This window comes from Chiloscyllium plagiosum, chromosome 13 (assembly GCF_004010195.1).
Source record: "Chiloscyllium plagiosum isolate BGI_BamShark_2017 chromosome 13, ASM401019v2, whole genome shotgun sequence".
Lineage (NCBI taxonomy): Eukaryota > Metazoa > Chordata > Chondrichthyes > Orectolobiformes > Hemiscylliidae > Chiloscyllium > Chiloscyllium plagiosum.
In genome coordinates, this window is record NC_057722.1 from 21,879,901 (window position 1) to 21,895,849 (window position 15,949).

At 40.6% G+C, this 15,949-nt stretch overlaps 1 protein-coding gene across 1 annotated transcript in view; it reads right to left on the reverse strand.

Moving 5' to 3' along the window:
• clstn2a (calsyntenin 2a) overlaps window positions 1-15,577 on the reverse strand; it is a 543,177-nt gene extending 527,600 nt beyond the window's left edge. The window contains exons 1-2 of the mRNA XM_043702948.1: window positions 14,828-15,577; window positions 14,383-14,606 (exon numbers count right to left, since the gene is read on the reverse strand). Coding sequence (XP_043558883.1) covers window positions 14,383-14,606; window positions 14,828-14,847 — 244 coding nt within the window. The 5' untranslated portion in view covers window positions 14,848-15,577. The remainder of the gene's footprint in view (window positions 1-14,382; window positions 14,607-14,827) is intronic.
• Between the last annotated feature and the right edge of the window lie 372 nt (window positions 15,578-15,949).

Here is a 15,949-nt window from a genome sequence, read left to right on the forward strand (position 1 = left end):
GTTAGGAAGACAATTCCAAAGGCTAGGACCCAAACAGATAAAGGCATGATGGCCAATAATTAAACAACGAAAATTATGGATTTGCAACGAGCCAGAATTAGAAGAATGACAAGTAATTTTAGACAGTTGAACAACTAGAGAATGTTTCAGAGATTGGGAGACACAAGGCCTTGGAATAATCTTCAAATATTCATGGGCGATTGGTGGCATTGGCTAGGACAGCGCTTAAGGTCTACTTTGCCTGATCTATGGTGGTGAGCTGTCTTCTTGAACTGCTGCAGTCGTTGAGGTGTGGGGACACACACAATGTTGACAGGCAAGAAGTTTCAGGATTTTTACCCAGCAACAGAAAATAACTGGTGATATATTTCCAATCAGGATTGTGGATGTCTTGGAGAAGTACTTGTAGATGGTGGTGTTGTCATGCATCTGCTGCCTTTGCTCTCTCACTTGGCATAGATTGCAGGTTTTGGAACGTCAAGACAGAAGAGGCTTGGTGAGTTGTTGCAGTCCATCTTACGGATGCTGCACACTGCTATAACAGTAAATTGGTGATTGAAAGAGTGCATTCCGAAGGTGGGGTGGATGGGGTACCAATCAAATGGGATGGTTTGACCTGGATGCTATTGAGCTTGAGTGTTGCTGCAGAGAATTCCATCAGACTCCTGCATCATGCCTTCTAGTTGGTAGATAGTCACTGGGGAATTATTCACCAGAGAACAAAAAGCCTCTGGCCTGCTCATTTAACTACAGCACTTAAATGGGGGATACTGATCAGTTTCCAGTCAATGGTAACCCTTGGATACGAATAATGGGGAATTCTGTGATGGTGTTGAACGTTATCAGGTGATGGTTCAAATCTCTCTTGTTGGAGAAAGTCACTTTCTGGCACTTGTCTGCCGCCAATGTTACTTCCCGTTTATCTGGATATTGACAAGTTGTTCATGCATATGACCATGAACCGCTATAGTGTTAAGTGCCACAAATGGTGCTCACATTATGAAATCAGTGAATATCCACTCTTCTGATCTTGGGAAGATGTCAACACACAGATATGAACTTTAAAATGGAGGCATTGTTTGAGCAGGAACAAAGGTTGATAAGCACAGGGGAGATAAGTGAATGGCAAGTGAGAATTCACTAGCATCTAAAATAAGTGCATTAAAAGTCGATACCGTACATAAAAATGGAAATGTTACTGAGTGCAGTCTCATAAGATGCCATCATTGGCTTTCAGCAAAGAAGCCACTGATGTGTTGGACAGACCTAGTGAGATGGAATAAGTTAGTCTGACATTGAGTGAAGTAACAGACATTTGGCATTGTCACAGTAAAGCAATGTAGAAAACAGGAAAGAAATGAAAAGAGGTTGGATCTAGGTTTCCAAAAGCAATTTAAATTTCAAGAAAAGCTTTCTGCAGTATTAGATTTCTAATTTTCAAATGGAAATATTTCAATCTTTTATTCATTTTCTACTTGTTACAGGCAACAAGAAATGCATTTTTAAATTAGCTTTTCATTGTAGTTAATAACATTAATCTTTCTACACAAGTAATTCTCTCAGCACATTTTCATTAAAATATTATAGACCAGAGCTCAGATTTTCAACCTCACCATCCTATATAAAGAAGATTGACAGCTTTGATAGTTAATTAATATTTTACAATCTAAGAGTGTGCAGTGTTGATAGGACATCATTAATCAAAATATTTCAACACACAAACATAGCTGCTGAATCTCACTGAATAGTTCACCTGCTCAGTGGGTGTGTCCCTCACGCAATCTAATTTACAGCCATTCTTAGTGGCAGAACTTTTAACGAAATATCACAGATGTTTCAGATAGTGTGAAAAAGATTAATTACATTTATAGTTTGAATACTGCTATGTCGCAAACATCACTGCTTCTAATTGCAGATAGTTTAAGGCTGCTACAGGTCATGGTTAATGAAAATTAGGGAATATAGTCAAAAAAATTGTATGTTGGGAATCTGAAATAATAATATGAATATCAAGGGATCAGCCAGCATCTGCACAGTGGGAAATAGTGAAAGGGCACTAGCCTGAAACATTAAGGCAGGTAAAGTCTTGCCCACTTAGTTATAGTGTTACACTCAGGCTAATCATTTTGTTCCCTCTTTCCAGGGCTGCGTGACCAGCTGAACACTTACAGCATTTTCTGTTTCCATTTTTGCATGGTGTGTGCTGTGGCATCTAAATAACTTTAAACACAAAGTATATATAGGCAATAAGGGTTCAGAAAAAAGTAACTAAAAGTAGATCTTGGCAAAAGACAATTTAAGAACGAAGACTCATCGTTATTTTCAGGGGAAGAAAAATCATAAGGGGAAATGGAATGTTACTTCAACATAAATCAAAAGTCATCCAAATCCAAAGTACACAACGTTTTAGAGCTTGAGTAAACATGCAGTGGAAGGTAGACAATTTAAGAAGACTTCTCACATGGTTTGGTGAGTGAATGATGATTGTAAATAATGTGCTAATTTCAAGAGCCTCTGCAAAACATCAGCATGTAACCACAGCTGGAAGGGCTTTCATGGCACAGTGGTAGTGTCCCTGCTCCTGAGCCAGGAGGCCTGGGTTCAAGTCACATTTGCTCCAGAGGTGTGTCATAACATCTCTGAACAGGTTGATTAGAAAATATCTATATTAACTGTCACTTGAATACTATAGTGATGGTGCACTACATTGTCTTAAGTATGTTCCTTTGGATAGGATGATAAACTGAGATGCTCAAGTACAATAAATTGAATGACATTTTTAAAAAGGATAACAAATGGAGTTCTTCTAATATCTTAGTCAGCATTTATCCCAAAACTAGAAGAACATATTATCTGGCTGTTAATGTCATTGCTTTGAATGTGACCATGCTGTGCATAAACCCACTGCTATGATTCCCAAGATTAGAACGATAACTATACTTCACAGCAGCATTTGAATGACGGTGAGGGATTTCAGGATGATCTGAGAATAACATAGGATGCTAATGTAAATGTAGATTTATTCCCTGAAAAGTATTGCTGCAATATCCATCAAAATGAAATAAATTATGGACTCATCTACTTAAATAAAAATCAGCAAAACTGCACTGGTATCTAAATTCTGCTCAAATCCATTTCAGTCTCGCAGCTGTTTTATGGTCAGTCAAGTTCACAGAATCACTTGGTGATATTCTGTTAATGAGTAGTTTTAGTGAATCAATGTCACTATAGAAACAGGTCATTAAACACCAATAGTCATAAAACTTCTAATTTTCAGGAGGCAACTTAGTGATTCTACAAATACTCACAAGTAAACTATTTATCCGTAAATTCCTGTGTCCTGATGGAATTTATCTCAGAATATTGATGGAGGCAAGAGAACAAATTCCTGGAGCATTGACAGACACCTTTAGCCACAGGTGAGGTCCCAGAGGGTTGGAGAACAGCCAGTGTTGTCCCATTGTTTAAGAAGGTTAACAGGGATTATCCTGGAAATTACAGGCCTGTGAGCGTCTCGTCGGCGTTAGGAAAACTATTGGAAAAGATTCTCAGGGATAAGATCTATATCATTTAGAAGCAATTGGACTTATTAACCATGGTTTTGTGAGGGGGAGGTCATATCTCACTAACTTGATTGGGTTTTTTGAGAAGGTGATTAAGATAATTGATGAAGGAAAAGCAGTTGATGTTGTCTGCATGGACTTCAATAAAGCCTTTGACAAGGTCTCTCATGGCAGACTGGTACAAAAGGTGAAGTCAGATGGTATCGGGGTGAGCTGGCAAGATGGATACAGAACTGCCTTAGCCAGAGGCTAATACCAGGTCATAGTTCAACAGGATTATTTGGAAATACAAGCTCTCGGAGTGCTGCTCCTTCATTAGATACCTGACAAAGGAGCAGCACTCCGAACGCTTGTACTTCCAAAGAAACCTGTTGGACTATAACCTGGTGTTGTGTGATTTTTAACTTTGTCCACCCCAGCCCAACATTGGCACCTCCACATCTTAATCATAGGAGATAGAGGGTAGCACTGAAAAGGTGCTTTTTGGAATGGAGGGTTGTGACTAGTGGTGTTCCACAGGGAACAGTGTTGGAACCTCTGCTTTTCATGATCTACATAAATGATTTGAAGGAAAATGTAACTGGTCTAGTTACAAAGGATGGGAATTTGCAGATTGTGAAGAGGATTGTTAAAGGATACAGCAGGATATAGATTGGTTGCAGGCATGGGCAGTAAAATGGCAAATGGAGTTCAATCTGGATAAATGTGAGGTGATGCATTTTGGAAGGTCAAGTACAAGTGGAAGTTATACAGTGAATGGCAGAATCCTTGGGAGTATTGATTTGCAGAGGGATCTGGGTGTGCAGGTCCACAGATCACTGAAGGTGGCAGTGCAGGTAGATGAGGTAATAAAAAAAGGTCTATGGCATGCTTGTCTTCATTGGAATAAGCATTGAATGTGAGGATAGACAAGTTATGCTGCAGCTTTATAGAACTTCATTTAGGCCACACTTGGAATATTGTATACAGTTCTGGTCACCATACTACCAGAAGGATGTAGATGCTTTGGAGTGGGTACAGAAAAGGTTTACCAGGATGTTGCCTGGTATGGGGGACTTTAGCAATGAAGGTTGGCGAGGCGGGTTTGTTTTCACTGGAATGCAGGAGATTGAGGGTCAACCTAATACATGTTTATAAGATTGTGAATGGCATGGATCGAGTGTAAAGTATGAAAATTTTCCCCCAGGGAGAAGGGGTCAATTTCCAGGGGAGACAGAGTCAAAGTTTGTAAGAGGGGCTTGAGTTTAAAAGAGATATGCAAGGCAAGTTTTTCATACAAAGGGTGGTGAGTGCTTGGAATGCATTGCCAGAGGAGGTGGTGGAAGCAGACACAATAGCAGCACCTGGATGAATATATGGATAAGGATCCCGTAAATGAAGACAGTTTTAGTATGGAAGAGCATAATGTGGCAGCAGAAGCTTGGAGGGCTGGAGGGCCTGTTCCTGTGCTGTTTTGTTCTTTGTTCTTTATATAGTAGAGGCCTAAATCTCTTCCTTCTAGATATAAAAATGCATTTACCTTTATAAATAATTTGGCATGGTAAAGATCTTAGTTGTTTTATTGTGAAATTCACCCAATTATTGAGAAATGCAAACATAATTGCAAATTATGACATTGTTGCGCTATTGCATTATCTATACACATCACATGTAAATAGCAATTTCACTCATCCCCGCTTCAGTCATTCTGAACTTTTCATCGTCTTTGCTTCCTGACTACAGTCTCCCTCCAGCTCCTTGTTATCATTGTCTTCTCACTGTCTCCTCTTCATTAGTCAGCCATTCAAGATGGCAGCACCAGATATGGCCCATCCGTATTCTTTTCTCCCCTCCTCTCTCCTTCTCGTTTCTTTTAAAACATACCTTTAGAGTTCTGGAGAGAGGCAATAATGGTGATGGCATCATTGGGCGCAAGGCAGGGGCCATGGGTCAGGCTGGAGGTCCGGTGTGTGGAGTGGTTGTGGGCCTGAGTCCAATGTGGTCAGAGCGAGCCCGACATGTTGATGAGGGACGTCCCCTGGCATGTGCAGCGTCAAGAGCAGGAAGCCAGAGGTTTCCCAGAGAGTGAGCCAAAGCGAAGGAGACTAAACCCTTGCAAAGAGTGCACTGTTGAACTTCTACCTTCATTCCCCCCACTTAATAGTAGGAAAGACTCTAATGTTAACTTTTAACTTTGTTTCTTTAATTTCTACTTATATATTAAGAATAACAGTAAACCTTTACTGCAACTTCATTTGTCTAGATTACTACTTGTACCTAGGTTTTGTACCTAGGTATCTTCAGAACTAAGATGGCATGTGTGAGGCAACATTGTATGCTTTTCATTGTGCTCCTGTACTTGAATCTACATGACAAGAAAGCTTAACGTGTAAGTAAATAAAAAAGCAAAAAGATATAGCTGTTCATTCATTGAAACATGTTAAGATTATTTTATGCATAATTATTTGGCTAATCCTTTTCATTTGCAAACTTTCAGGTATAGGAGATCACAGTATTTACTGAACAGATGGTCTTCACGCTAGTTAATAGATTCCATATTTTATTCGCACAGTTAAAACCATTTTAAGATGTGATAATTGTAATTGAGTAGTAAATATTTAATATAAAATTACATTGCAAAGAGGGTGGAGTGAGAAAGTTTATTCATCTGAACTGTTCCATAATTGAAAGGGAAATACGCACACTTGGTGCCCAGGTTATTTGCTATTCCAATGCTTTAAATTTAAAAGCTACTGACTAGAGTTAGCCAACCAAGCACATATTAGGTTGATGACTCACTCGTCAGTGACAGCAAATTCCACTTCACTGATCTGATGAACTGGAAATGCACCTTCCCTTCACAATTTACAATGTCATTGGAGCACAAGTTTGTTCACAAAATGCCTACTCCCCAGCTGCCTCCAATCAGCAATTTTAGAGCACAAGGACAAGGATGTTGAGAAACACTTATAATTCTAAATGTTTCAAGTGAATATATGACAACGTAAATGCATGTAGAGGCTCCAAAAATCCTACACATTTAAAAATGTTACTTTTATGATAATGATCATTCACCTCACAGGGGTAAATGGTGAATCAGCTTCTCCCCTTCTAAGAAACCTTCCTTAAATCCAATTCTTTGGACTTATTTTTCAAGGCAATGGTAAAACACTGAACTTTGTTGTAAATAACCATTAGGGAGACTCCCCAAATTTGAGTACTCTGCTGCTATTTTTGAAGCTGTGCATTAATAAACCATGAATGTAGTAAATACTGGTATAAGTGCACAATGAATTCCAAATAAACCATAAAACATGGAGGAAAGAAATTCATTAATTTTTAAAATTAAAAATGCCTTTACAATGAATGTTAAAATTCATTTGACCATAAATTAGCTTTAACTGTACATAATCTTGAAATTGTGACAAACGTTTAACCAGATACTGATTGGAAAAATATGTGACAATGCTGAATAATCAAGCAGCAGAAATTATCATAATTATATTGTGATGGAGGAAAAACTGTTTCTCTCTATTTACATCAGTCCAGACTTCTGTCCTAATAAACTGAATGTAATCTAAAATTCTTAAATTAGAACAAACTATAACTTCTTTTTCATTGAATGTGGCCATCAACGGCTGAATCAGCATTTATTTCCCATTATGAATTGCTCGAGGTGATGGCGCCCGCTTGAACTGTGGCTGTCTATATGATGTAGGTACACATTAGTGAGTTCCATAATTCTGACCCAGCAGTAGCGTCAGAACAATGGTATTGATTTGAGTCAGCATGATGTGTGACTTAGAGGAAACATGGAAAAGATTGTGTCCCACTGTTCTTCTAGGTGGTCGAGGTCATGAATTTGGAACATGATGGTGAAGGACCGTGGTGAGTTGCTGCAGTGCATTTTATAGTACACATCATAGTGTATCTGTGTTGGATGGAGTCAACAATCAGTAGACCTTTTTTGACCTGGATGGTATTGGGCTTCTAGAATGACATTAAGGTGCACTTATCAAGCCAAGAAAAGAGTACTTCTATCACACTTGTGACTCACGTATTGCACATAAAAGACACATTTTGGGGTGGCAGATATGGATTTACTCATCACAGAATGGCTATTGTATTCACAATATTTATTTTGCTGGTCCATTTCAGTTGCTGGTCAATGGTAACCACCCCAGAACATTGATAGTGAGAAGTCAGGTCATAGCAATGCCATTGAACATCAAGAGGAGATAGCTAGATTCTCTCTTGGTTGGAGATAGTCAGTGCCTGGCACTTGTGTTATAGAGTCATACAGTCATACAGATTTACAGCACAGACCCTTCGGTCCAACCCATCCATGCCAACCAAATATCCCAACTCAATCTAGTCCCACCTGCCACCACACGGTCTATATCCCTCCAAACCCTTGGTATTCATATACCAATCCAATGCCTTTTAAATGTTGCAATTGTACTAGACTCCACCACTTCCTCTGGCAGCTCATTCCATATACACACCACCCTCTGTGTCTGCAAATGTTACTTGCCACACATCAGCTCAAGCCTAAATGAAGTCCTCAACTTGCTGTTCAAGGACAAATACTGCTTTAGTATCTGAGGAGATAGGAATGACACAGGATACAAGTGATTCTCCTATAACGTGTGTTTATTAAACGTGATTTGGCTGTAACGCAATTAGTGAATTGCAGACCTTTCTTTTATAAAGCGTGCTCCCATTCATTGATAAGCAAGATACGCAATTCCATCTCTGGCACTAGCTGAATGGCAAAATCCAGCCTCAGGATCCTCTGCCTGCAAAATGCAAATTCAGCGTTTTCAGCTACAACAGCAAAGCAATCGGTTCTCAAGCCTTGAAATTTAGCTTGAAACTGGGAATTATAGTCTACATTTAGAAGGAACTTTATTTCAAACCCGGGGAGAATCTTCAGGAGGGCTGGACTTCCGCGTCAGCATTATGTAGTCAGTCAGCTCGCGCACTTTCTGATGAAGAGCTTTGTGAAAGATACAGTCTTGTAGTCAATGATTTTAGTGTTAAAGTCATCACAGAAATCATAGAAACCCTACAGTGTCGAAACAGGCAAGTTGGCTCAACCAATCCACACAGACCCTCGGAAGAGTAACCCACTCAGACCCATTCCCCTACCCCGATTACACTGCAATGCTCCTGACTAATTCACCTAACCTACACATCCCTGAACACTATGGATAGTTTAGCATGGTCAATTTGCCTAACCTGCACATCTTTGGACTGTGGGAGGAAACTGGAGCACCTGGACGAAACCCAAGCAGACATGGGAGAAATGTGCAAACTCCACACAGATAGTCGTCCAAGGCTGGAAATGAACCCAGGTCCCTGCTGCTGTAAGGCAGCAGTGCTAACCACTGAGCCACCCATGACACCAGGTTAAATTTAATGTATTATTTCATTAAAATTTATAATTTAAAGATTTATTTAGACTGTGATATTGTTTGCGTTCGGCTAAGTATTACTTTAGTTTTGATTTTTTACATATATCTTTGGTGGTTCGCTGTTCAATGCAAACAAATACAAGCAAAGTATAGATAATGGAAATGTTAACGTAAAATTATGTTAAATTTGTCAAAAGCATGATTTTTGCTATATAGTAAAACCAATTCCACATGAAAAGACCAACATTTACAATTTACTCAAGGTTGTAACTCATGATAGTGCGTAATACCCAGGTCTGTTGAGTAACAAAAGGTCACCCATGAAAGTAAGAACAAAGTCTGTTGAGTAACAAAAGCTCACTCATTAAAACAAGAGCAAATGAAATAATTAACACCTAAAAGATTATTAAGTGGATACAATGTACTGCAATAATAAAATAATGCAAGATATATAGTTGTTACGGCGTGACCAAGGTGAATGGTTTATAGAAGGATTTTACATCCTGTGTATTTAGGGTCAACAATAACCTGAGCTGTGATAACCAGATCCTTAAAGTAATTCAGCTCATTTGCACGGCTATCTCTGATTTATTTTGTTGAGTCTTAGAAGTTTGGCAAGGACTGTTCTTTGGCTTTTCCTCATTGAGAGAATTGTGATTCAGTGATATTGGCATTTATTCACATTCTATTAGTATCAGCAACTTGAAACACAAGAATGGAAATTGGAGTTAAAAATTCGATGGGCCATTATTTTGACTCTGGATGAAAGTGTAAAAGAAGTGACCGATTCAACTGGGTGGTCTCGAAAATGTACTCTCTGAGCTTCTATTGTAAGCAGCGATATAGCACATGAAGTGCAAATGATTTATAACATTCTATAAATATCCAAAATGTGTAGAAATGTGGTTTCCCACTAATTATTTACTAGGTTCTTTATTCTTTTGCATGATTTAAATGCACATACATTCGCTATTTATAGCAACTTTAAATTTTAAATGTGACTTATATGAGAGTTGAATCTACTTGCATTAATTTCAGGTTCAGATAAGAATATCTGATATACAATATATGTACCATGTGATGATGTCCATTATTAGGGTATATGTATTAAGTAAACATTTTTAGAAACTGGACTGAAACAGAGCGCTCAATGTGAGAAGTAATGACTTGCAGTTAGCACCTTTACTACAGTACAATATCCAATACACAATATAGTTGTATCAACAAAAAGACATCCAGTCTCATAATGAGAATGAGGCAAGCTGAACAAAAATTGGTCAAAGGATGTAGGTTTGCAGAATATCTTAAAGGAGAAGAGGGGATTTGGTGTATCAATTCCTGAGTTAAGGGCCTAACAATCTGACAGCATAGCCAGTAGTACTGGAATGATTAAAAGAGAGATGTTCAAAAGGTCATGGTTGAAGGAGTACAGAAGGAGTACAGATAGGGAGAAGTGAGGCCATGGAGAATGTGAAAACAAGAATGAGCATTTCAAACTTGAAATGTTGTCAGCCTGAAAAAACAACGCAAATCAAAAAGCACGAGCTGACGAGTGACTGGATTTATCATACAAGCAACAAATTCAAATCTGAATGGGTTATATTATACAAATTGCTTATTTCTCACAAATTCCAGCAAGAGTTTGCTGGACACTTTTTCTCAAATGTTCACATGTTCATAGATTTGACTACCGTAACAGTTAACTTCTGTACTCCTAAAGGATTCTGGTGAATTGTTGTTAAATCAGATAAGATGGCAGAGAGAAATGGAAGAAGTCCTCCAATCCAGACTGAGTAAAATAATTTACAACCAGGGATACTGGAATACCGAAAAAGACCAATTACCTTTACTAACTTAAATTGTTCTTAAATTGCCAGGCTATCCTATATCTTCGATTTTCTGGTTTGTCCCCAGATCTAAGTCAGCTGTGGTTGAATGGATAGCCTCCTTGGCTATGCTAGGTTCTTTGGCGCTGACTCCATTCAACTTTGAGAGCTATTGATGGTGCAATAGAGATATCCAAATTCAGCTTAATTGGGATACAGAAAACGTTCATAACCTGATGGGGAATGACAAAAAAAAAGTGAAACGTTCCTTAATTAGAACTGCTAAAAGCCAGAGTCAGTCAAGTAAATGTGTGGATGAAAGCCTGATTAAAATATTGATCAGATGGCTTTTGTCATACTTTGAGAAGTATTCTCAATGATTTGAAGTATTACAAGTCAGTAAATGCGAGTCACTGTCATTTTGAGTAGTTTTAGGAGGCTGTAGTTTTAATTCCACTTGCCCACAAAATCAAGACCTTTGTTTCTGTGAAAGCTAAACTGTACAGAAAGCAAGCACAGTTTGATATATTGTTGAGCAGGCCCAAGAATGTTGCTTATAAATCAGCTTGAAGCAATAATCAGTGGGGTCAGACTGGGGGCAGGTCATTCAGATTTTATATCGGGTGTCTGTGAAATCATTAAATACAAACACAATGGCAAGCTGCGACCCCGTGGGTCATGCACTTTGACTCGGCGTATGGAATATCAGACTACTGTCAAGGTGGCTCAGACTGATTGCTGGAGGCTTTTTTTGACAGTGATTAGCCCTCTTTTTGGCAAGTAATCGGCATTCCCCTGTCCTTCAAGAATCCATGCAAGCTACCTACCTACCCCACAACAGAAAGTGCTGATATGATGACCTGAATTTGCAACCCATGTTGAAATCATCCCAGTCACTAATATTATATCCCAGTTACCTCAAAGCAACTGCACAATGTTTAAACTTTTGTGAACATTGTGAGTGAGGGGGGTTATGCCATTCTTAATTCTAGAAGAATAACTCCTCAAATCTAATCAGCCAGGACACAGTCATCTTCACATTCTGTGGGAAACCTCAAAGCCAAAATTCTTACAGAATCATTCTCAATTTCCCACCAGGCGAGTTTTCGTCCAGACGGTGAACTTGACACCCTGTCTAATTTACGACTGCATTTCTTCGCTGGAAGAAACCCGAAGTTAAAAGAGAGATTCACCCGATCGGCAGGTTGGGAAAAAAAACCACGCCTCCCAATCTGGCACATCTTATCGCGAAGCTGAATTAAAACTTTGAAACATGAAACCGAATGACCCATCGTATTTGTACCATTAAGCCTGTATTGTGTGACTGTACTCTCTTAGGTAAGATTTATGTATCTTTTTCGATAATGCAGCAGTTTTCAAAGGCTCCACATAAATCATGCACCATTAAACTGGTTGAAGCAGCATGGCACATTTCTGTTGCTATTCCAACCGTGAGAGACTTAGTTCCCTAGTCATTCTAAGTGTCCATTGTAAACCCGATGCTTTGCAAGTTCAACTTATCTTTTCGCAGTTGTTCATCTGTTAAACTTCACATCTGCCACTCCACTGCACCCGATGTGTATGCAAATGTAAATGCGACCAAATTATTGTTCTTAAGCAGAAATACCTTACATTTACTTTCAGTGTCAAATGCAATCATGTGGTTTAGATGACCGAGCTGAATGTAAATCATCCCAAGGACCGTGACGGCAAACGGACAGGTCACGCTCAGGGCACTGAACTGATCTGGGAACATTCTCTGGAAACCACATTAACCCTTTCGTTAGCACTGGGCACAATCAATAAGGTTCGTTTTGATTTAGCAACATCCCTTTACAACTTAGTGTTTGGAATCGTTAAAGGTCGATTCTGTAGCATTGAGCCCAACTGGTGATGGAGACAAAGCTTGTTCCTCAACAGGCAGAAGGAACCGAGCGTGTACTCAGCGGTATTGCCACAGTTACGCCTCCAGACCTGTGCGTTTTTTCTCAGGTTCCGATGACCTGAAAGGTGAACTTCAGGCATTTTGTTTTTATTGCGGATTTCTGGCATCGACATTGTTGTTGAAACTTAGAATAGGTGACATCAAGGGTTCTTCCCCACCCCACCCACCTCCCCCAAAAGCTGGGAGCCATTTATTCAGGTGACATATTTATGGCTGTGGGACACTAGGTCGTTTCCCGTACATTTCAGATTTACACGTGCTCATTACCATATCGCCTGATTAACTCAGCAATTTGGTCACTGACACCCCTTTCTTTTTGGGAAGTGATTGGAACTAATGGAGCAGAAAACTAACTTGTACTCCGGGGCTTTTTTCTAAAAATAAATGTTCACAACAGGCAAGGCATGATAGAAGGTTAGTTAGTCATGGCTGTGGTCGGCTCCAACTCTCAACTCCTGCTAAATACACAGTGGAAGGAAAATCTGAATTGCAGATAATGTGGCCCAAAACAGGCGGTTGCGGATCTGCCACCTCGATTTTCCGAAATTCTTCCCTGCGTTTGTTTACACACAAGAGCCACCCATCCGCCGTGAGTATAGTGTGCACGCAACTAAAGGATGCAAGATGATGACAGGCACTCGCTTCAACCTTTAGCATGGTGAGGGATGGGCATAGCAGATACCGCCCGGGGACAAATACTGACTCGGTAAACTGGGCGGGAAAGGCGTTTAAATCCAACAGTAACCTTCCCACGTTCACTCTAATGTGATGCTCGGCATATCGGTTTTAGTGGAGCCTTGCCTTCAGAAATCGGAACGTACCCAGATATCAAATACTAAACTCACTCAATTGAAGTGCAATTCACTTTTTTTGGGGGAGTGGGCAGGTGTCGCCGCGAGGGAGAGCGTGATTCTATCACATGTAGTAAGAGCTTTCAGTCTCACTCTCCCCTGGGAGAAGGAACTGAGTTCCCTGGAGAAGGTTCTAATATCCTGGCAGCCGCTGAGTTATTTTCTCCAAATGCTAACTGCTCCAATTCACAAGTGAGCGAAAATCCGAATGTAAAACATGTCAATCCTTCCTCGCGCCCTGAACATTTACTCGGTGGCGAACCCCCAAAACGCTGCCTATTTCTCTTTGCTTAATTCCAAAGGGGACAGGGCTTAACCGGAGGTGGTTATTTGAAGGAAAATTACTCAGGTCGCTGAGCTGGAGATAACCTCGTCCCCGGAAGTCACCACCTGATGGTGAACCAAATGCGCTTAATGATCATAATCCCTTCTGTACAAGAGTTCACCCAAAATTGGGACTCTCTCTGAGTGTATACTGAATGCGAGAACACCTATCATGAGTACTGACCCAGGGACTATCATGTTTATCAGTCCCTGGGTCAGTACCCTTTAGTTTAAGAAAAAAAAGACTAGCAAATATGGAGAAGTTTTCACTATTGGGATTTACAGTGAACCTGAATCTAAATTATGTCTGCACACACTACTAACACAGTACTTAACATAAACCAACCCAAACATCTGCAACTTAACGTCTGCAAGATTGAGGGTGTATTCTCTTTGGTTAGGGAGGCTGCGAGTGAGGGTCAGCCGCCTATCACACAGTCGCTGCCGGGGACCCGGGAGAGTTCTCCATAAACCCACCTCTGTGTGCAAGGACGCCGCAAAGCCAGCCGAGGAGCAGGAGCACAGCGCTTTCCTGGGCGCACGCTGTTCTCAGCTGCATGACGGCCACCGGGTTGTGGTTTCCTTTTCGCCCTTCCCTCTCTTCTCCCTCCGAGATCCTCCCTCCGAGGCGGTGTCGAGTGCGGGAAAACGGGCGATAAAGCCAGCAACTCTCCGCGCCGGCCGATGCTGAAAAGCGGCCACTACTCGCCGCATTAAAGGGAGAGAGAGAAACAACAGATTAGCGCAGCCCGGGACCACGGCGACGTCACGGAGAGGAGAGCTGGAGATTCATACATATTCATTGCCAACATCAAGTTCCCAACTCCCCAGTGAGAGGGCACTTGGTGCATCCTTCTGTACCGTCATCCCGATCTCTTTTCGCTGAGTTCCCTCCTTATTTCCATTCATTGATCTCCCTCACCTTGCACTCTGCCGTAACATCGAGTCCAATCTGGGCTGCACATTAATTGCTTGAGTCCATTGCACTGTCGGCTGCCCTCCGCAGACATGCAACTTTGAAGTTTCAGAACGTTGAACCTGGTTAAGACCTTCCGCCGACAGTATCTGGGGCTTTTGGTCCTGAATCAGCTTTTGCAATCAACAAGGTGCTCTCAGGAACAATCCAATCTTTGTAAAATGGAAGTACAAAGCGGAAAAGTTGATGCGTTTTAAAGATAGGACCGAAGTAGTGATTTTACCACAGCGCCATTATAACGGAGTGAATATCACAGTGCCTTCAAAGCAATGTAATCAGACAAATGACACCCAGCCAAAAGGGGATATGACCGACACAATAATTTGGCTGCTGCAGGATTTAGACCCTTGACCCTCCTGTACCACACAATTGGATCACGGCTGATCTGATTAGTCATCAGACCCACCTACGCTCCACTATCCCACATCCAAACCCCACTTGCTTGTCAAGATTCTATTTCTTCCTTTAAAAGATTCAGGAATTCTGCTTCTGCTCGTTTAGAAAGATCGTACCAAAGACCCCCCCCCCCCCCCCTCTCTTGTGAGAAAAAAAACTCATCTCTGTTTTAAAAGGCTGATCACTTATTTTTTAAAGCGATTTTCCCATAAAGGGAATATTCTCCCCACATCAACCCTGTTAGGATCTCTCCAGATCCTTTATGCTTCAATCAAGTCACCTTTTACTCCAGTGGATACAAGCCCACCCTGTCCGGCCTTTCTTCATAAGATAACCCACCCATTCCAGGTACTCGTCTCGGAAATCCGGACTGTTTCCAATGCATTGCCATCCTTCCTTGGCTAACAAGATCAATACTGTCTACAGTACTCCAGCTTATCAGGTCAATGACTAAATATTTAATGGAGGAAAGAGAGGTAGGAAGGTTTATAAATGGAGTTCCAGCATTTAGAGCTTTGATTGCTGAAGGCAGTATTCCCTATGATTAGAGAAAGAAAATAGGAAATGTGCAAATAGGCCAGAATTGGAGGAATGGAGAATTTTGGGAGGATTGTAGGGCTGTAGGAGGTCACTATGACAGAAAGGCATGAGATTATGGAAGGGTGAACACTG